Raw genomic sequence first — 23,028 nt, 5'->3', positions numbered from 1 at the left:
ATAACCTGACTTTTTTTGTTTGTAGGTCCAGGAGCTCCAACTCAGGTCCTGTTGTTTGCAAAGGAAGAATATTACTGACTGAGCCATCTTCCTTGTGATAGTATTAAAAATACTTTGTGGGCCGGGCGTGGTGGCGCACGCCTTTAATCCCAGCACTCGGGAGGCAGAGGCAGGCGGATTGCTGTGAGTTCGAGGCCAACCTGGTCTACAAAGTGAGTCCAGGACAGTCAAGGCTACACAGAGAAACCCTGTCTCGAAAAACCAAAAAAAAAAAAAAACAACCTTTGTGATTTATTTTCCTTTTCTTTACTTTTGTTTCTAAAACTCAAAAGTGCGCAGCGGTTAAAAGTGCCAACCACTCTTCCAGAGGTCCTAAATTCAATTCTCAGTAACCATATGGTGCTCACAACCATCTATAATGTGATCTGATGCCCTCTTCTGGCCTGCAGGTGTACATGCAGATAAAGCACTCAAACATTAAAAAACCAAAACCAAAACCAAAACCTCAAAAGTACTATTTCACTATTCCCTGGGGAATCAGTGAGTATTAGGCTTATTTACTTACTTTCGGAGAATAGATGGGAAAATTTCTTGCTGGAGCACGGACCCCCAAAGCAGCCATGCTGGTAAGTCTTTACTCAGCATAGGATGATGGCTTTCTCCCCAGAGGCATAAATGGAGCCTTTCAGTTACCTCTATCCCATACACTCCAGCAGCTCTGGAGACCCTGAGGCCATTTTGCAATCAGGGCTGAGTACAAATGGCTGGGAGGAGTGTCTGGAGCCTTAGGTGAAGGTTCAGTGACTCCCCTCTTCTGAAGGGGTGTTGACAGTTAGTAGGCTGAAGCTTGATTGTGATGGACTCTTACAAGCAGGACTCAGCCAATCTGAAGATGGCTGTTTTGCTCAGATGTCCACTTTCCACAACAATGCCCATTTAGGCATTTGCAGGAAATACATTGTTTGGGAGTAGGTATGCAGATTATAGAGGATTAGTCCACTCCATTGTTTTTGTCTCCTTAAACCTGTGATATTCATCTTCAATGTAATACCAGTGAAACTCTAGTTGTTCAGTTTTATTAAATATGACTGTAGTTGTCTTAAGTTTCCAGCAGCAACCAAGTAAGCTGTTAGAGACGTGATGCTAACAGCACTTTATCATTAAATATTTTTACAGGTAGCTCCCAGGTTTCTATCCCCCCTCCCTCCCTGCTTTTTTATTTTTTATTTTTTTTTAAGATTTGTTTATTATGTATACAACATTCTGCATGCATACCAGAAGAGGGCATCAGATCTCAATATTGATGGTTCTGAGCAACTAGGTGGTTTCTGGGAATCGAACTCATGACCTCTGGAAGAGCAGTCAGTGCTCTTAACCTCTGAGCCATCTCTCCAGCCCTTATTTTGGTTTTTTGAGACAGGGTTTCTCTGTGTTAGCCTTGGCTGTCCTGGACTCACTTTTTTAAAAAAATATTTTAATTATTTTTAAGTTATGTGCATTGGTGTGAGGGTGTCAGATCTTGGCGTTATAGACAGTTGTGAGCTGCCATGTGGGTGCTGGGAATTGAACCCGGGTCCTTTGGAAGAACAGGCAGTGCTTTTAACCACTGAACCATCTCTCCAGCCCCCTGGACTCACTTTGTACACCAGGCTGGCCTCAAACTCATAACGATCTGCCTCTGTCTCCCTAGTGCTGGGATTAAACCATGCCCAGCTATTTTTTATTTTTTGACAGAGGATTTCTCTGTGTAGATTTGGCTGTCCTGGAATTTGCTCTGTATACCAGGCTGGCTTCTTCACAGAGACCTGACTGCCTCTGCCTTCCAAATCTTGGGATCTCTGGGAGGCAGAGGCAGGTGAATCTCTGTAAGTTCAAGGCCAGCCTGGTCTACAGAGTGAATCCAGGACAGCCAAGGTTACGTAGAGAAACCCTGTCCCAGAAAAAAAAAATAAATTATAAAGATAGCATTTTCCTATATATTTCAGGATGATGTTGAGTTCACTACACAGCCAAGATTGGTTTTGATTTTTGCTGTAAATTTAGTACAGCAGTTTTTTGTTTTTGTTTTTTTGAGACAGGGTTCCTCTGTGTAAGAGCCCTGGCTGTCCTGGACTATTTGTAGACTAGGCTGGTCTGGAACTCACAGAGATCTGCCTGCCTCTGCCTCCCAAGTGCTGGGATTAAAGGCGTGTGCCACCACTGTCAGGCTGCTCTTTTTTTATTTTCATTTTTTTAAGTTAATTTTATGTATATCAGTGCTCTGTCTTCATGTACACCTGCAAGCCAGAAGAGGGCATCAGATAACGTTATAGATGGTTGTGAGCCACCATGTGGTTGCTGGGAATTGAACTCAGGACTTCTGGAAGAGCAGACAGTGCTTTTAACCGCTGAGCCATCTCTCCAGCCCAGTTCTTAATCTGTGGGTTATGACCCCCTTTAAGGTTGAATGACCCTTGACATGGGTCAGATATCCTACATATCAGATAATTACATTATGATCCAAACAGTAGCAAAAACAATTATGAAGTAGCAATGAAAATAATTTTATGGTTGAGGGTTACTACAACATGAGGAACTGTTTTAATGGGGTGTAGCATTAGGAAGGTTGAAAACTACTGATCTAGTGGCAATTTGGTGTCAGTTTTGAGATGAATGAAAATCTTCCTGCAAGGTATTTACTTCACATAAAGATAAATAACACAGGGTATCCAAGAAAAGGATGGCATTTATGTTCAAAAGGATACTTTATCTCCCCGAAGTTTTGAAATTGTTAGTTTCATTTTGCTCCCATCACTTGTCCTTATTCTGTTCCAGCGTTACATTCTTTCTCTATAATTGCTGTTACTCAAGTTAAAAACAAACAAACAAAGCAGCGAGACTGAGTTATCTTGATTTCTAATTCTTCAGTTTGTGTAATGAGCCATAGCTGTCCAGCAGCTGACTTGTCGACCAGGCTGGTTTCATACTTAGAGAAATCTGCCTGTCTTTGCCTCTTGAGTGCTGGGATTAAAGGTCGGCGTACATTTGTTTTTAAGTTTATGGCAAGTAGTTCTTTGTTCTTCTTGAATGTTACTTGAATTGAGCTAGTGTACCTAAATTTGTTTTTTTCTGCAACTGCTTAAGAATATATAGAGAACCCTTCTTAAGTAATAGACTTTGTAGCTACCATCACTGCCTTAACAGTGAAGTTTGGTTTTGAGTGCTTGCTTCACTTGGCATGTGATCATACCCAATTACAGGTGATAGCTAGGTCAAATTAATTCCTTTGCATGCCAGGCATTATTACCATTCTGGCTGCTGTTTGAGCCCTGTACTACAACCTAAGGATACAACCCTATCAGTTTACAGTTCCATTGTGTCTGCCTCTTGGCGATTGCAGTCAGAGGACAAAAAGCATGCAGTATTTGAATATGGGAAGTTTAATATTTAGAGTTAGAAAAGTTGGACAAAGTGGTGCATGCCTGTGGTATATTAAAGAAATGTGTTTACTTGTGTGACACGTGCTCATGTGTGCACTATGACACACATGTGGTCAGAGACTAATTTGAGGAGTTATCCCCTTCTCTATGTGTCTTGGGAATTGAACTCAGGTCATCAGGCTTGGCAGCAGGCACTTTCACCCACTGAGTTCCTTGCTGGTCCCTTAATTTAAAAAAAATACATTTATTAATTTTTAGTTTTTATATGAGTGTTTTCCATTTATATATGTCTGCTTGTCTGCCTGTCTGTCTACAGTCTGTCTGCCACCCACAGAGACTACTAAAGGGCATTGGGGCCTAGTAGAAGTAATGGAATCTTCTTTAATTGGATTTACAGACAGTTGTGAGCTGCCATATGGGTGCTAGGAACTAACCCTAGGTTTCTGCAAGAACAGCAACTGCTTTTATTGTTTTCATCCCTATTTATTCTATGTGTCTCTCTGTGTGGGGTGAATACATGTGTGTGGGTGCATGTGTGTATATACACGTGAGAGGAAGGCATTGGGTGTCTTGGCTTTATTTTGCTGTTCAGTTGTTTTTTTTTTTTTTGAGACAGTATCTCACTGAACCTGGAATCCCTCTGATTCTGAAGCTAGCCATGTCAGTTAGACCTGCTGGCCAGTGAGCTCCTGGGATTTGCTTGTATCTGTCTGTGTTCCCAATGCTGAGGTTATGGCTCCTTTCCCAGATGGCTTTTGTATGGGTACTGGGGATCAAACTCAGGTTCTCTTGCTTCTACTACAGCAGTGCCACAGTGCTTCAATACTGTCTGTTTCTTAAATTTTTGTTTTAGTTCTGTTCATTTTATTTTTAAAGATTTATTTATTTTATGTGCTGTTTTCATGCACACTAGAAGAGGGAATCAGATTCCACTACAGATGGTTGTAAACCACCGTGTGGTTGCTGGGAATTGAACTCAGGACCTCTGGAAGCAGCAGTACTCTTAACCAGTGAGCCATCTCTCCAGCCCTGTTTATTTTATTTTTGATGAGTGTTTTGTCTGCATGCATGTATGGGTAGTGTGTTGTACCTGGTACCTGTGGAGGGTAAAGGATCCCCTGGAATGGATGATCGTGAGTTACCATGTGGGTGCTGGGAGTCTAGTTCTCAAACTGTTGAGCCCCCCCCACCCCCCAAGACAGGGCTTCTCTGTGTAGCCTTGGCTGTCCTGGGCCTACTTTATAGACCAGGCTGGCCTCAAACACATAGAGATCTGCCTGTCTCTGCCTCCTGAGTGCTGGGATTAAAGGTGTGTGCTACCGTGCCTGGCTGTCCATTGAGCCATTTTCCACCCTCTTCCCCCCTCACACCCTGGAAGTTTTCTGTGGTCTAGGCTGGCCTCAACTACTGTGTAGCTGACACTGGCATTGAATGCCTCATCCTTCTGCTTCTTACACTCCAAAGGGCTGTGATTACAGGCATACATTATCGCCTTGCTTAATCTGTTAGTTTGATCATCCATCCTTCTTTAACTGTTTGAAGGTATAACATTCTCTATAGTCTGCTTTAAATAAAACCCAAGCCAGGCAGTGGTGGCGCTTGCCTTTAATCCCAGCACTGGAAGGAAGAGGCAGGTGGGAGGCAGAGCAGGTTGGTCTCTGAGTTTGAGGCCAGCTTGGTCTACAGAGTAAGTTCCAGGACAGCCAGGGTTACACAAGAGAAACCCTGTCTTGAAAAATAAAACAAACAAACAAAAACAAATGAACAATGCAAAACTTGTGGAAAGTTTTATTTGTTTACTTCAAAATACTTCCTGAGCTTCTCCGACCACCCAACATTTTTTTTTTCTTTTCTTTTTCTTCTTGGTTATGGATCTTGCTGTATATATATACTCCACTCTGATCTTGAACTCAGGGTAATTCTTCTGCTTCAGCCTCCTGAGTGCTGGGATTATAGGCATGAACCATCACACTTTTTACTTTGACATATGATTGTATGGAAGTATTTTTTTATTTGTATTTGGCATTGTAATTATCTTGTTAGTGATTCTTGATATCTCTCAGTTGAGATAATACATTCATTTTATACTCAGTTATTTGATATTTTTCTGATACATGTGCTCTAGCATGTGGTGTGTCACTACTTAAAATGTACGCTATAGCTGTTTGTAATGATGCTTCTACAAATTCCAGCTAGGGCAAATTGTTTGATGGAATTTGTTTTTATTTTTGTTTTTTCGAGACAGGGTTTCTCTGCCCTGGGCTCACTTTGTAGACCAGACTGGTCTCGAACTCACTGTTTGATGGAATTGTTAAAAAGTATGTGTCTTCACTTTCTTTGTCTTACACTAACAGCTGGCAAGTACTAGATAGCTATTAAACATAGTTGCAGATTTTGTTTATTCTTTTTATTTGTAATGTTTTCTTCATGTATTTAAAGTTGGGTTAAATCCTTCATGTTACAGAATTATGTTTTACTGATAATTATATTAAATAATTTTATACCTGCAAAACTTTATCTGACATGAATATATAAAATGTTGACACTGATATATAAGACATTAATATATAATAATATGAAGGTGTTGTAGATTTGGTGCCATGGAGACTGGGCTTCATGAGACCTTGTCTCAATAAAATAAAAAGAAACAAAAGAATCTAGGCAAATAAAGTATAGTAAACCAAAAGAAATGAAGAAAATAATAAATCTACAAGATAGTCTATGGTGGTTCACACTTGTAATTCCAGCACTAGGACGGAAGGCTAAGGTGGCAGCATTGCATGAGCTCAGGCTGCTCTGGCTGTAGAATGAGGGTGTCTCACACAGCAGCAGAGAGCATCTATCTAGATGGTTCATTGCATAAAAGGGCTTGTTTGAACCCGCGTGGTGGCGCACGCCTTTAATCCCAGCAGAGGCAGGTGGATCCCTGTGAGTTAGAGACCAGTCTGGTCTACAGTGTGAGTCTAGGACAGCCAAGGCTACACAGAGAAACCCTGTCTCAAAAAGCAGAAAGAAAAAACCAAAAATCATATGAAGAAGCTCTAGACTGATTGAAAAAAGAAAGATAAAGGCCCCAGCACTTAGGAGGCAGAGGCAGAGTCAGGCAGATCTTTGGGAGTTTGAGGCCAGCTTGGTCTACAAAGTTGGTCCAGGACAGCCAGGGCTACACATAGAAACCCTGTCTTGCGGGGGGGGGGGGGGGTGCAAAAAAAAAAAAAAGGAAAAGAAAGGCACAGTTGCTTTATTAATGAAAATAGGGAGCTGGGCAATGGTGGCGCACACCTTTACTCTCAGCACTCAGGAGACAGAGACACACCTTTTTTTTTTTTAATTTTAAATTTTTTTTTTTTTTTTGCAGAGGCTCATCTTTGTGAGTTCAAGACCAGTCTGATCTGTAGCGCTAGTTCCAGGACAGTCAGGGTGACAGAAAGTAACTGTCTCAAAGAAATGTAACAACAACAAAAAAGAAATGAAAATAGAGATAACTTTCACTTATTAATAATAATGCCAGTTCATGTACTTTAGATAAGAGACAAATGCTTCAGTAGCTCCAATTTATCAAAAAACAAAACAAGAAATTAAAAGCTTTATATATATTACTTTTATTTTTCCAGTGCTTTGGATTGAACTCAAGACCTTACATATCCTAGGCAAGTGGTCTACTACTCATCCTTCCATATCAGAAATCCCACTTTTTTGTTTGTTTGTTTTTCTTTGAGACAGGGTTTCTCTGTGTAGCCCTGGCTGTCCTAGACTCACTTTGTAGACCAGGCTGGCCTCGAACTCATAGTGATCTACTTTGCCTCTGCCTCTTGAGTTCTGGAATTAAAGGTGTACCTTTAACTTTGTAAATTATATTTATGTATTATAGTGAATGTGCCCACGTACATGTATGAACGTGTCATGATATGTGTGTGGAGGTCTGAGGACAACTTTTGGGTGTTGGTTCTTTCCTTCCATCACCATTTGGTACCTGGAGATTGAACTCAGGTGGTCAGGCTTGTCAGCAAGCGTGTTTACCTGCTGAACTGCCTTGTCAATCTCAGGCTGCTTTCTTTTGTCCAGTGAAGGAATATGTTAGGATTGAAGTTGCCATACAGCGAAAGAGAGTTAAGGGTTCAGGCTTGGATTCCACCCTTAACCAGGCTCTCATTTGCCTGCCTTAGTCTGGTCTGTAGCTCAGTTTGACTTCAGCACCTGAGGCAGAGCCTGGGAAAGAAAAGGCCTTTCAGACGCTATGGCCTGATGTGAGAGGGGATTAGGGATGATAGGGGTTATTTTTGAGGGTTCAAGACCAGTATTATACACTTAGTGAGTGCCTGAGGTTTGTATCTATGTTAACAAATAGCACTGGGGGGTTTTGGCTATTACAGTCAAGAGTTTGTCTGGGTCTGGGCTTAGGTTTCAGATGAGGTTAGGAGCCGAAGCACTTGTTCATAGATATCTCGCTGGAAGGGCAGTGCTGGGAGAAAAGGCATTTGTACTCTCAAAGGTGTTGTAGCACTCAGTACATGTGTAGTATAACCACTGCTGGTTTCCAAGCTGAGCACTTAGTGTCCCATGGCTCCCAGTTGCTCTCCATTAAAACACCATTGACGTGGGCTTTGCATTACAGTTACACTGCCCAATGAAGCCCACAGTTACTATAGTACCCTTGCTGAAAAATGAATACTTTTACTCTAAATTAGACACAAGGCAAGGATGTCCACTTTTACCACTTGTATATAGTACAGAATATTTATTCTTTTTCAATAAAGAGTAAAGGCATAGTAATCAGAAAGAAGTAAAGTTTTTATTTATTAAACAATGTAGTTGCATATGCAACCCTAAGGAGTCTCCAAAATGCTACACTCCCCTGTTCCCAAAGACATGAGGCTTTGGCTGTTCTGGCATTTACTCTGTAGACCAGGTAGGCCTTGAACTCACAGAGATCTGCCTGCCTCTGCCTCCCAAGTACTGGTATTAACGGCATGCGCAATCACTGCCAGAAATCCAGAATGCTTTTAAAATTAATGAATTTTGCAAGTGAAAGCATCAAAGTAAAAAAAAAAATTCAGTTACACTTTTATATACTAGTAGCAAGGGATTGTAATGAAATGCTGTTTTTCAGTTGTATATATTGTAACAGGAACCAAAAAATGAATGATTTACAAAGTAATAGAAAGCTCTGGACACTAAAAACTATATACCAATTCTTAGAGAAGAAAGGGCCTAAAATAAATTGGTAAAACTTGAATCCTCCCTGGGCGTGGTGGTGCACGCCTTTAATCCCAGCACTTGGGAGGCAGAGGCAGGTGGATTGCTGTGAATTCAGGGTCAGCCTGGCCTACAAAGCAAGTCCAGGACAGCCAAGGTTACACAGAGAGACCCTGTCTCAAACAACAACAACAACAAAAACAACTCTAATCATCATTGATATCATTAGTATCCATTCTCCTGAATTGATTTATGGATGAACAATTTTTTGTAAGCTATAAATTGAAGTTTTATCTCTGTCATGTAGAGAACCTGGAAATAATCCTCCTTCCCATTCTGCAATATTTAAGATGTATAAATTATAAATCATAATGAAAATTTAAGAACATTTTTATCTGTCCTTAATTTTTTATAGCAAACCAATTGGAAATCTGTGAACTATAGAAAATTCATCTTACGGAGATTTCTTTGAGAATAATTTATATTAACTATGACAATTATGAGAGGATTGGAGAGTAGAAATGACTATAAAAACAGAAGCCGGACCTGGGGGTGGTGGTGCACACTTTTAATCCCAGCACTTGGGAGGCAGAGGCAGGTGGATCACTGAGTTTGAGGTCAGCCTGGTCTACAAAGCGAGTCCAGGACAGCCAGGGTGACACAGAGAAACCCTGTCTTGAAAAACTAACAAAACAAAACAAAAAACAAACAAACAAAAAACAGAAGCCAAAGAGTGTAAAGTTTTCACAACCTCAGATGATCCAAGGTGAACAATATTGATATATCAGTATTAGGGAGTATAAGAAAAGGAGCACTCACAAGTAGTAAGAAGTTAGCACAGCTGTTTTAGGGAGCAAGTTGGCAAGTATCCATGAAGATTTTAACTATCAGCAACTTTTTTGGGGGGGGGGAAGTTTCGAAACAGGGTGGATATATATATATATATATATATTTTTTTATGTATATAGTGTATAAGTGTTTTGCCTGCATGCATGTTATTTACCTGGTGCCCAAAGAAGCTGGAAGACAGCGATAGATCCTCTGGGGCTGAGTTCCGGATGGCTTTGAACGCCTTGTGTGTGCTGGGAATCAAAACCAGGTCCTTTGGAAGTGTTGTTACCCAGCGAGCCGGCTCTCCAGCCTCAAACAGTGTATTTTGATCACACCCACCCCTAGATTTCCCCTCCCACTTCTTCACCACTCATGTCCTTTCTTCTTTTTTGGAACTAAGTCTAACCAATACTATCTGTTGGGATGCAGAGTGATTTTATTGGCTTGGTCTTGAACAGGTAACTATAGCTGTAGTGAGTTTATGAATACAATGGTTATTCCAAATAATGCTAAAGAAATGTAACAGTGGATTAGTAAACTAGCTGAGTGTGTAAAGGCCTGCCACCAAGCCACAATCTGGCTGAAACCCTAAGCTCAATCACTAGAACCCACGTGTTGAAAAGGAGAATCAGATTTCCTACCTTACACATAAATAAAATCACGTTTTTGTTTGTTTTAAGACAAACCTGTAACAAAATTTAGTAGAAGGAGCTCATAAGGTTGCTCAGTGTGTTAAAAAAAATCTTCCCATCTAAAAAGCCAGATTAGATTGTGTGCTTCTGTAATCTCAGCACTTCAGTGGTGAGAGGGGAGGTGGATATAGAATTGTTGGGAGGCTTACTAGCCAGTTAACCTGGAATACATAGCAGCAGTAAGCAAGGTAGAAGGGGAGAAGCCCAGCTCCTGAAAGTTGTCGTTTGACTGCCTCACACAGCGACACATAAGCCCTTTTATGCTAACTAAAAATAGGTGGGAAAGAATACTCAAGACCTTTAATATTTAGGACACTAAGAGGGGCTGGACAAGTGGCTCAGCAGATAAGATTGAACACAACACATAACACAGCCAAGGCTACACAGAGAAACCCTGTCTTGAAAAACCAAAAAAAGCCAGGCGTGGTGGGGCACGCCTTTAATCCCAGCACTCGGGAGGCAGAGGCGGGGGGATCGCTGTGAGTTCGAGGCCAGCCTGGTCTACAAAGTGAGTCCAGGACAGCCAAGGTTATACAGAGAGACTCTGTCTTGAAAAACCAAAAAAAAAAAAAAAAAAGGATTGAACACCACCACCCTTGCAGAGGACCCCAGTTAGTTTCCAGGACCTGTGGGGCAACTTAGAGCCTCCTGGAACTCCAGCTCCAGGGCATATAATGCTCTCTTTGGCCTCTGGGGTCATACACAGGTGGCACATATCCACACACACAAATCGTGATCTTTGTTTTTTATAAGTTTTTTTTTCATGGCTTTCTAATTTCTTACGTTTATTTCAAATTTCCCTCCCTGTTTTGGGTGGTTCTGAGGTTTACATCCAGGACTTTGCAATTGCCAGACAAGCCAGGCAAACCCTTTACCACTTAGTAACAATTCCAGCCCCCAGAACCTTTTTGGAATTTTGTGAGGCTTGGGGTACTGGGCTTGTGCACCTAGTGCTTCACACATCCTAGGCAAATGTTCTGAGCTATATCACCCAGCTTTCTTTTTACTTAAGGGGGGGGGCAGAGGGGGGAGTGTGTTTATGTGCCTGTGTGCACTTGTGTATTCACATACACTCACATGTAATTGCATGTGAGCTGGTTCTCTCCTGCTGCCACATGTGACTTAAAAAAGATTTATTTATATATTTTGCTATATGAGTACTGCGTGTATGTCTGCATGATAGAAGATGCATCAGATCCCATTGTAGATGGGTGTGAGCCACCATGTGGTTGCTGGGAATTGAACTCAGGACCTTTGGAAGCTCTTAACCACTGAGCCATCTCTGTAGCCCCAATTTTTTTTTAAGACTGAAAATATTTTATTATCCATATAATATATTCTGATCATGGTTTCATCTTTCTCATTTTCTTAGAATCTCCCTACTTCTCTACCCATCCAGCTCCATGCCTTCTTTTTCTCTTTATTTAGAAAAAGAAAACAAAATAGGCAAATAAAACAAGCCAGAATTAAAAGCCAAAAAACAAAGAAAAAGCACGAGAAGTATACATACACACAGAGACACACCTATACACAACAATACCTATAAAAACACAAAGTCGGAAACCATAACATACAAGCAAAAGATTAATAAGCCCCCCCCCAAAAAAAGGTGCTCAAAGAGAGCAATATGAGACAGAAACTCTCCAAACATGCCCTCGAGTTGTGTTTTGTGTTGGCCATCAACCATAGGGCATGGGGCCTGCTCTTCAGTGTGTTATGTATACCTAGTGAAACTCTGTTGGAAAAGACAAATTTTTCTTTTGCAAGTGATTGTTAATTGAAGATGGCTTCTGTCTACTTCACCTCTCAGCACTGGGATTCTGTCTGGCTTGGACTTTGCAGGCCCTAATGCATGCTGCCAACAGACTCTGTGAGTGTATGTGAGCCAGCCCTATAGTGTCTACAAGACCTCAATGCCATCTAACTCGTAGGTCTGAGTCCTTCGGAGAGGGGCTTGACTTTAGTCTCTACTCTCTGCACATTGTCTGGTTATTCTGTGTGTTAGTTCCCATCTGCTGCGGGGGGAGCTTCTCTGATGATGGCTGATTGAGATACTGATTGATGGGTACAGTGGAATGTTTCTGCATGTTACTTGGTACCCATATGTGCTCATGTTAGTTACTGTGGATTTTTTTTTTCCCTTCTTGAGATTGTGTGGCCTTGCTTAATATTACATGGTCTAAGTCTATCTATTTTCTTTGAGCTGAATAGAATTCCACTTTATATACAACAGATTTTCATTATTTGTCTGTTGATGGACAACTAGGTTAATTATGATTCTTTGCTATGATGAATAAAGAAGCAATAAACATGGGCTTGCAAATATCTCTATGGTAGGGTATGGAGTTCCTTGGGTGTATGCCTGGTCATATGGTAGGTAGGTCATATGGTAGTTCTGTTTTTAATTTTTTGAGAAATTTCCAAACTGATTTTCACAATGGCTATATTAATTTGTAACTCCATCAACAGTGAATAAAGGTTTTTCTCTCCACGTCCTCTCCTGTGTTTGTTCTCAGATTGTTGATGTAGATAGCCATTGTGTGGTGCTATCTGAAAGTAACTTTTTTTGTTTTTGTTGTTGTTTTTCCCAGACAGGGTTTCTCTGTGTAGCTTTGCTGTCCTGGACTTTATAGAGCAGGCTGCCTCCGATCCACAGAGCTCCACTGCCTCTGCCTCCTAAAAGCTAGCACTAAAGGCATGCGTTACCACTCCTGGCTCTACAAATACCTTTAATTTCCATTACTCTAATGGCTAGGGATATTGAACACTTTTTAAAAAATGGTTATTGTATTTTTTTGTTTTTGATTTTGTTTTCTTTTGTTCTGTTTTGTTTTGTTTATCCTAAGGCAGGGTTTCTCTGTGTATCCCCAGCTGTCCTGGAACTCAATCTTTAAGCCAGGCTGGCCTTCAACTCAGAGGATCTGCTTGGCACCACTGCCAGGCTATTTTCAGGTTTCAAATTAAGGTCTGTGATCCAGCAAAACTTTTTTTAAAAAATTGATTTATTTTATTTTATGTGCAGTGGTATTTAGCCTGCATGTATACCTGTGTGAGAGTGTCAGATCTTGGAATTACAGACAGTTGTGAGCTGCCATGTAGGTGCTGGGAATTGAACCTGGATCCTCTGAAAGAGCACTCTGCTCTTACCCACTGAGACATGTCTCCAGCCCCCAGTAAAACTTTTTTAAAAAAATAAAAAGATTTACTTTTTACTTTCTATGTGAAAATGTTTTGTCTGTACACATGTCCTTGTGCTGTTTGTATGTATGCCTGTTGGGTCCCCTGAAATGTGTTATGGATGGTTGTGAGCTGTTATGTGGGTGTTGAGAATTAAACCCATGTCTTCTGCAAGAGCAACAGATGATTTTAATTGCTGAGTCATCTTTCTTAACACCTTTTTGATCAAGTTTGAATTGATTTTTATATAGGGTGAAAGATACAAATCTAATTTGACTTTTTTTTGCTGGTAGAAATCTAGTTTGCCAGCACCATTTGTTGATTAGCCTTTTTTTAAATGTCAAAAATTAAGTGGGCATAGTTTTTTTTGGGGGGGGGGACAGGACCTTTCTACACAGCCCTGGTTGTGCTGGAACTCATCATGTAGACCAGGCTGGCCTGGAACTCACAAATACCCACCTTGCCTCTGCCTCTTAGAAGCTGGTATTAAAGGTGTGAGCCCCCACAGCTGGCAACACTGTTGCTTTAAGTATGGATCTTTTATTCCATTGTATTCCAGTAGCAGGATGCTTATCCCGAGAGCTCTGTAGCATACTTTTGTTTAGTTTTGTTTAGTTTATCCAGACAGGGTTTCTGTGTTCAGCCTTGGCGGCCCTGGCTCTGTAGACCATGCTGGCCTTGAATTCAGAGATCCCCACCTGCCTCTCCCTCTTGAGCACTGGAACTAAAGGTGTGTGCTGCCGCTGCCCAGCTTCCATGGAGTAATTTGAGGTCAGATGTTATAATACATCCAGTGGTATGCTTACTCCCTAAGATTGCTTTGGCTATTTGTGGTTCCATATGAATTCTTGTATTTTCTTTAAACCTATGAAATATTACATCAGGATTTTGTTATTTATTACATTAAACCTATAAGTTAATTTTGGTAGTATAGCCATTTTCACAATGTTAATTATACCAATGTAGGTGCATGGAATACCTCTCCATTATCTATTAACTTCTGTGTTTTCTTTTTTCAGGATATTGAAATTTTACTTTGAGAAGTCTTTCATTTCTTTTGTTAGATATGTTCCTAACATATGGGGCGGCGGATGACGTTATTATTTTGAATGGAATGTTTTTCATTCTTTTTTTTAAAAGTATTTATTTTTATTTTATGTGCATTGGTGCTTTGCCTGCATGTATGTCTGTGGGTGTTAGATTTTGGAGTTACAGACAGTTGTGAGCTGCCATGTGGATGCTGGGAATTGAACCCAGATCTTCTGGAAGAACAATCAGTGCTCTCAACTGTTGAGCCATCTCTCCAGCCCTCCTCATTTCTTGAGAGTAGACTTGTTGGTATAAGTGAAAGGTACTGTTTTTTATTTATTTCTTCTTCTTCTTCTTTTTTATTTTTTTTTGGATTTTTCGAGACAGGGTTTCTCTGTGTAGCCTTAGACATCCTGGACTCACTTTGTAGACCAGGCTGGCCTCGAACTCACAGCAATCCACCTGCCTCTGCCTCCCGAGTGCTCAGATTAAAGGTGTGCGCCACCACGCCCGGCTTATTTATTTATTCTTTAATATTGACTTTGTACCCTGCAACTTACTGTATTAGGTCCAAGAGTTTTCTAGTAGACTCAGAGTCTTTAAGAATTATGTCAAGCCGGGCGTGGTGGCGCACGCCTTTAATCCCAGCACTTGGGAGGCAGAGGCAGGCGGATCGCTGAGTTCGAGGCCAGCCTGGTGAGTCCAGGACAGCCAAGGCTAACACAGAGAGACCCTGTCTCGAAAAACAACAACAACAAAAAACCCAACCAAACAAAAAACAAACAAACAAACAAACAAACAAAAAAAGAATTATGTCACCTACAAATAGGGGTAGTTTGACACCCCCCCCCCCACATTTTTATTCCTTTTATGGTTTCCTCTTGTTTAATTGGTGCAATTAAGGCTTTGAGCACTATGCACTATATAGTGAGCATCCTTGTCTCATTTCTGACTTTAAAAGGAAATGCTCCTAGTGTTTTTCATTTAATGTAATGTTGTCTGTAGGCATGCTATATATTGCTTTTATTAATTTGAGATATATTTCATCTATTCACCTAAGTCTCCAAAGCCTTTTAAAATTTGTGTTTACTATTTTATTCTTTTATGTATATAGGTATTCGGTTTACATGTCTGTACCTTCTTCTGCAGAGGCCAGAAGAAGGCATTGAATCCCCTGGAATTGAAGTTACAGATGGTTGTTAGCCACTGTGTAGGTGTTGGAAATTGAGTCCAGGTCTTTCGGAAGAGGAGACAGTGCTCTCAACAATTGAGCCATCTCTCCGGGACCCACCCTTAACCCCACCCACCCTTGAGACAAGATCTCACTATGTAGTTCTGACTCACCTGGAACTCCCTGTGTAGACCAGGCTGGCCTAGAACTCACAGATTGGTCTGCTGTTGTTTTATTTTATTTATTTTTTGGTTTTTCGAGACAGGGTTTCTCTGTTAGCCCTGGCTGTCCTAGACTTGGACCAGCCTGGCCTTGAACTCACAGTGATCCACCTGCCTCTGCCTCCTGAGTGCTGGGATTAAAGGCATGTTCCACCATTCCCAGATTCCACTGTTGTTTTAAAAGGATGAAAGTTCCAAAGTCAGTTTTACCAATGAAGACTTAGGAGCAAGATGCTGGGATGAAAACCTGCTAGCTCAGAGTAGAGAAAGCACCCAGCTGACCTTTCTACTCAGCTCTTGTCCCAGAGGAAAACCCAAAAACTAAAAGCAAAGAGATTACTAGCTCAAAGCTGAAAAGCCCCTTGTTCTTATCCACTCACGATTTTTGTTGGTTGGTGTTTTGTTTTGTTTTGAGACAGGGTTTCTCTGTGTAGCCCTGGCTGTCCTGGACTCACTTTGTACACTAGGCTGGCCTCGAACTCACAGAGTGCAGGGATTATAGGCGTGCGCCACCAGCTGGCTTCTACTGTGTCTTAAATACATTTTAACTCAAAGTCTTTCCCACTCTTTAATCCCTGTCAGCTGATTTCTTGCCCTGCCTCTTGACCTAGGGTTAATTTTATTAAATCCTATGTACAGAAAGGTCTTGTATTAAAAGTGTGTGCGAGGGCTGGCTAAAGCACATCATAATCACCTGTTTTCAATAAACAGAAAGTTATTGGATTAAAGATGTGTGTAAAGCTGAATCACTCCAAACATGAAACAGGGTTTTGGGGCTCAGAGGTTAAGAGCACTGACTTCTCTTCCAGAGGTCCTGAGTTCAATTCCCAGCAACCACATGGTGGCTCACAACCATCTAAAATGAGATTTGGTGCCCTCTTCTGGTGTGCAGGTATACATATGAACAGAACTCTGTACATGATAAATTAATAAATAAATAAATCTTAAAAAAATAAAGAAACAGGACTTTACAGTTCACAATGGGGTCAGATATCCTGTAATAGTTGTCTGCCTCTGCTTTCTGAGTGCTGGGATTAAAGGGGTGTGCTATCACACCCAGCTCTAAAGTCTCCAAAACTTTTGTTATGAAGACATGTTAAACTTTTATTAAATTCTTTTTCAGCTTCAATTGAAATAATTGTGTGGTTCCTGTTTCTTGAGTTTATATGGTATATCTCATTGATTTATTTATTATTTATATTTAGCCGACCATAGGTTTGTTCAAAATACTATTTATTGTGTGTGTGTGTGTGTGTGTGTGTGTGTGTGTGTGTGTGTGTGTGTGTATGTGTATGTGAATATGCCTGCAGAGGTCAAGAAGAAGTTGTTGGATCCCCTGGTGCTGAAGTTACAGATGGTTGTGAACACTCAGTCAAGGTGCTGGGAACCGAACTGCAGCCTTTGAAGAACTGCAAGTGCTTTTAACTGTAGTGTCACCTGCTGTTGATTTCTTGAATGTTAAAAAGTCATCCTACTTGAAATGTGCTCTCATTCCTAATACCATTAAAAAATAGTGTACAAAATAATGGGTTTCATTTTAACACTGTCTGACATATGTGGCTGATGTTTTGCTCACATTTACCCCCTCCTTACACTCTCCTGTCTTTCTTCCTCTCCTGATGGTCCCTTCCTTGCCCCGTTAGTCTCTTTTGTTTTCATGTCACACATCGCTACTTATTGGTTGTAAATCTAGATTCTGTATGAGAGAAAACATGCTATGCTCTTTCTGTCTTTTTTGTTATCACCAAACTCTTCTCAACTGCTTGACAGCTCCTCTCTCCAGTTGATACTACAGTTTTGGCCTTCTCAAGCAATTATGTTTCCTGCAAATATGGATAACTTTGTTTCCTTTGCCCTGATTTTATGCTTTATATTTCTTTAGTTTTAGTGCATCAACTAGTAGTTTTAGAACAAAGTAAATTTGGTAATCATTTGTAATACTTGGTAATCATATTACCACTGTAATAGCAATTAGATGATCAATAATTGATGTTGCTTGCCAGCTTCAGCAAATTGTTAATGGATGTCTGGAGTTTTGATAACATCTGTATTTTGTAGGTAAGAGTGCTGTGGCTGATAAATGATGGGAAGAAAAGTTGAGTAGTAAGGGACAGGTAGGAGCCAAGAATTTCCTGCTTTTAATATTATTAAATTTGAAGATTCTAGCATACTAAATATATTGTTTTCTATATACTTTTTAAACTCCCAGAAAAAAATACATGTGAAAATCAGGAATTGTCAAATAGTATAGTTATTTAGCATTAATTTGGAGTATATTACTAAACATAAAAAGGTGGCTTTGTTTTGAAGTCACAAAGATGATCTTCTTGACATCAGTTAGTGTCTCTTCCCATTGTGATCGTGAGCTGTTAGTGTTAGGTTTCAGAAATGCTCTTTCACTAAGTACCTTTGGGAAATGCTTGCCAGTTGTTGTGGCTCATGTTTGAAATCCCAGCACTTGGAAGCCTGAAGCAAAGAAGAGTACGTGAATTCCAGGAGTTGCCTCTGTTTTATTTCCGCTTGCTCTTTTAAAGGTCTAGAATTACCTCAGACTTGGCTCTGTTTCTGTCTTAGGCCCTACATACTCAACAGGAGCCATTGCTGTAACACAATTACTTTGATTTTAAGATCAACAAACTTGCTATGGGACTAGATAGGGATTTCAAAAAGTAAGATGAAACATTTGAGAGTAATGTTATTTCTCTCTCTTTTTTTTCAGTTTGAACAGAAAAGTGATGCAGTTTTTGATGAAATTGTAGAGAACTGTAAGTACTACTTGAGAAAAAAAAGGTTGTCTTTAGATAGATTACGTCTGGATTTGCATTTAATAGCCATTAGAGTGTTTAGATAGTGTTAATTTGTGTGATGATCCCGTTTGATTTAGCTTCAATGTCATGGAGTTAAGGTATTTAGATTGTTATTTATTTTTTTAGTAAATATTCTTTCAGTTTTCATTGTGTTGAAATATAGCAATATTTTGTGCTGATATGAATTATATAAAATTGGACTTAACCTTTTTTCTTATAGGTTTTAACTTGGCTTGTACTCTTTAGATACTATATGATAGATTATAAAAGTAATACATTCAATTACAGTACAGAATGAATAAAGTAGAAATTAAACATCTATTAATTTCAAAAGACTTAGTGAGCTTTAAGAGTTTAATATATATCTTTCCAGACTTTTTCTATGAATGTGTACACATATATGGTATATGAGGTTTATGTTCAGTAACCACATGAGTACTCTTCCTGCTTCTTTTATTGAACGTATAGACATCTTTCTGCATCAGTGGCCATAGTTCTAGTGTATGTATCCTTTTAGTTGCTACTGGTTATTTTGTACAGGGCTGTACTATACCCAGCTTCCCCTTTATAAACATACAAAGAATTTTAATTTTTTATTATCAATAATACTGAATGTTTTGCTATATGTATTGTTTACTTGCTCAAATATTTTGTAAAATAAATACTATGAATAAAATTGAATTTTACAGGATGTTTATATACTTGTTTAAGTATGGTAAACTCTCATCTAGAAGTCTTTTTTTCCTTTTCTTTATTTCTTTTTTATTGTATGTGTGTGTTTTGAGGTCTATGTTTCTCTGGCTGTCCTGCAACTCTGAAGATGAGGCTGGCCTCAAACTTATAGAGATCTGCCTTCTTCTGCCTCCAGAGTGATGGATGGGATTAAAGGCGTGGGCCTCTACTACCTGGATGGCATCTAGTTTTGTTTTTTCCCAGAGACAGGGTTTCTCTTGTAGTCCTGGCTGTCCTGGACTGCCTTAGCAGACCAGGCTGGCCTCAAAATCAGAGATCTGACTGCTTCTGCCTCTGGGATTACAAGCATATGCCACTGTGCCCAGCTTTTTTTTTTTTTTTTTAAATCTAGTATTCTTAAGGGGAATGTGTTCCTTTTTCCTTACAATTACCTCCACTTACAGATCTGTGAGTACCTTCCTTCCTTGTCTAATTACTTTGGTAATATACATTTGTTTGTTTGTTTACTTACTGTATTTTCCGGTGTATAAGATGACCCCCAACTTTAACTTTTCCAGTTAAAAAAAAAAATAAATAAAATAAAATACAGTTTGTAGCCCAAGTCTGCTGCACAGGGTGTGCTTTGTAAAAGGATTTGGTTAAGGCCAGGTGTGGTGGTGCACGCCTTTAATCCCAGCACTCGGGAGGCAGAGGCAGGCGGATCGCTGTGAGTTCGAGGCCAGCCTGGTCTACAAAGTGAGTCCAGGATAGCCAAGGCTACACAGAGAAACCCTGTCTCGAAAAACCAAAAAAAAAAAAAAAAAAAAAAAAAAAAAAGGATTTAGTTAGTCTTATATGGCAAGTATATTCTAGACTATATTTTAACTGGAGAAGTTAACTTTAAAGTTGGGGGTTATCTTATATGCTGGAAAATATGTTTTTGGTTTTTGGGTTTTTTGTTTTTGTTTTTGTTTTTGTTTTTTTTTTTTGAGACAGGGTTTCTCTGTGTAACAGTCTTGGCTGTCTTGAACTCACTTTGTAGACCAGGCTGGCCTCGAACTCATAGAGATCTACCAGCCTCTGCCTCCCAAGAGCTGGGATTACAGGTGTGCACCACCGTGGTAACATTTGGTAACACATATTTTGAATGATAACTAGTAATAACTAATTATACTATACCAGTGGATTTAGCTATTGAATGTCCTTGTTGTTGCAAGCAGTAGAGTCTAAAAGAAACATACATTTATTGATTGGCTGGTTGATTGTGGTCCTAAAGATTAAGTGCAGGGCTTCATATAAGCTAAGCAATTGATCTATCACTGAACAGTATTACTCCATCTTCATAAACATTTTAGGTGTACAATGAATATTTAACAGTATTTAATGAGGTAGTAAAGAACAAAATTTTAGAGTCTTCAGCAAGAGATTATGGCCTCTTTGTAGTATTTTCAGAAAGCAGTTTTGTTTGATTGACCTTTTTTTTTTTTTAAGATTTATTATGTATACAATATTCTGCCTGCATGTACACCTACATACCAGAAGAGGGCACCAGATCTCATTATAGATGGTGTGAGCCACCATGTGGTTGCTGGGAATTGAACTCAGGACCTCTGGAAGAGCAGACAGTGCTCTTAACCTCTGAGCCATCTCTCCAGCCCCTGATTGACTTTTTTTTTTAGGCATAGCCTCACTATGTCGTCCATACTTGTCTGGAACTCACTATATGCAGGATAAGGCTCGCCTTGGACTTAGAGAGACTTGTCTGCCTTTGTCTTCTGAGTGCTGGGAAGAAAGGCGTTTGCCGCCATGCCTGACTAGCTTGATTGACTAAAAAAAAATCTACTTTTAATTTTGTGTCTTTGCATGTGCACATGAGTGCGAGTCTTGAGGAGACCAGAAGCCTCAGATCCTCCTGATGTTGATGTTGGCATTTACAAGTTGTCTAACATAGATGCTGGAATGGAACTCAGGCTTGTTTTTGTTTTTTCAGGATAGGGTTTCTCTGTAGCCTTGGACTTTTAATTCAGGCTGGCCTGGAACTCACAGAGATCCGCCTGCCTCTTCCTCTCTGAGTGCTGGGATTCAGGCGTGTGCCAATGTGCCCTGCTTGGATCTCGGGGTTTTTGTAGGAATAGAATGTCCTCTTGACTGCTGAGCTATCTATCTCTCTAACTTCTTGATTGACTTAATTTTTTAAAAATTTTATATATGTAGTTATTTGGCCTACATGTGTGTTTGGTATGTTTTGGGTCTCCTAGGGTTATGGATGGTTGTAAGCTATCAGGTGTGTACAATCAAACACAGGTCCTTGGGAGAGCAGCCAGTGCTTTTAACCACTGAGCACTCTGTCTATCCTCCAGAAGCTCTTCCTTTTAGATTTCTCTAGGTTTCTTCTATACGTTATTCTCATTTAAGTTAAATTTAATTTTGTATGCCCAGAGTTGGGGCCAGGTATGTCATGGTATTCATGGGAAAGTTAGAGTACAACTTTGATTTTATTGTTTTTGTTCACCTTATGTGGGTTCCAGAGATCAACTCATGTCTTTAGTCTGTCTGTTTCTGTTTCTCTGTCTCTGTTTGTCTCTGTCTGTCTGTCTGCCTGCCTGCCTGCCTGTCTGTCTCTGTCTCTGTCACTCTCTGCCTCTCTCTCTCTCTCATCTCTCTGTCTGTTGGTTGGTTTTTTGAGACAGTGCTGTCCTGGACTGGATTCCTAGATCCCTCTGTCTCCTGAGTGTTGGGAATAAAGGCGTGTGCTACCACACCCAGCCTACCTTACTGTCTTTAAGTGTTGGGATTATAGATGTGAGCCATAATATAGAAGCCCAGAAGATAATACGGCTTTATGGTTACAGAAATAAATCCAGGGCCTTCAGCTTTCTGTATTATATAGTTTGTGTTTGATTTCCATATTTATGGAAGTCTGGTATTCTAGGAGGAATGCTCTTCAGACTGAGATAAGAAAGGGGGAAGAGAGCCAGGCATGGTGGTGCATGTCTGTAATCCCAGCACAGAGGGAGGCAGAGGCAGGCTTGTTGTGAGTTGGAGGCCAGCCTAGTCTACAAAGCTAGTCCAGCACAGGTAAGGCTACATAGAGAAACCCTATTCAATAAAGCTAAAAAAGCCAAACCAACCAACCAACCAAACAAAAAGGGAGAAGAACATAATAGCATATTTCTAAGCAGAACTAGGCACTTGGGTGGTCAGGATCACACTGTGTAGCCCAGGCTGGCTTTGTATATGTGATCCTTTAGTCTTAGTCTCTGACTTAGTCAGGGTTTCTATTGCTGTGATAAAACATGACCAAAAGCAAGGTGGGGAAGAAAGAGTTATTACACTTCTACATTGTAGTCCATCAAGAGAAGGAAGCCAGGACAGGCTCTCCAATAGAAGAGGGGCTGTTAGGAGCTGATGCAGAGCCCATGAAGAGTGTTGCTTACTGCCTGGCTTAGTCAGCTTTCTTGTAGAATCCAGCACCCAGAATGGTGCCAGCCTCCTACATCAATAACTGAGAAGATGTCTTCCAGCCAGACCTTACGGAGGCACTTCCCAGTTGAGACTCCCTTTCTCTCTGATGACTCTAGCTCGTACCAAGTTTACTTAAAAACTAGTCATCATAGCCTCCTAGTGTAGGGCTTAGAGGTGTGTGCCACCACACCCAATTTTAGTCAATCTGATCTAGAAATGCTACCTGAATACTAAGATTCACCTCTTTTTTTGCCAAAGTTTCTTCAAAGAAACCTGGAAATCACAGTCCCATTGTTGAGGCTGTTTTTGCTTTAGAATAAAACTGAGAGGGGGCTGGAGAGATGGCCC

General features: G+C 40.3%; 1 protein-coding gene across 5 annotated transcripts in view; it reads left to right on the top strand.

Moving 5' to 3' along the window:
• Positions 1-23,028, top strand: part of ZMYM4 (zinc finger MYM-type containing 4) — a 136,671-nt gene that overhangs the window by 14,414 nt on the left and 99,229 nt on the right. For 4 of the 5 annotated variants that reach the window (XM_084786234.1, XM_084786230.1, XM_084786232.1 and 1 more), the window contains exon 2: positions 18,456-18,501. In XM_084786234.1, the coding sequence (XP_084642360.1) occupies positions 18,456-18,501 (46 nt within the window). Of the gene's footprint in view, positions 1-17,794; positions 17,851-18,455; positions 18,502-23,028 lie in introns of those variants that run through there. The other variant, XM_084786233.1, reaches the window with a different exon arrangement.

This window comes from Acomys minous (genome assembly GCF_964271855.1).
Source record: "Acomys minous genome assembly, chromosome: 6".
NCBI lineage: Eukaryota > Metazoa > Chordata > Mammalia > Rodentia > Muridae > Acomys > Acomys minous.
This window is presented reverse-complemented; position numbering and strand designations above follow the sequence as displayed.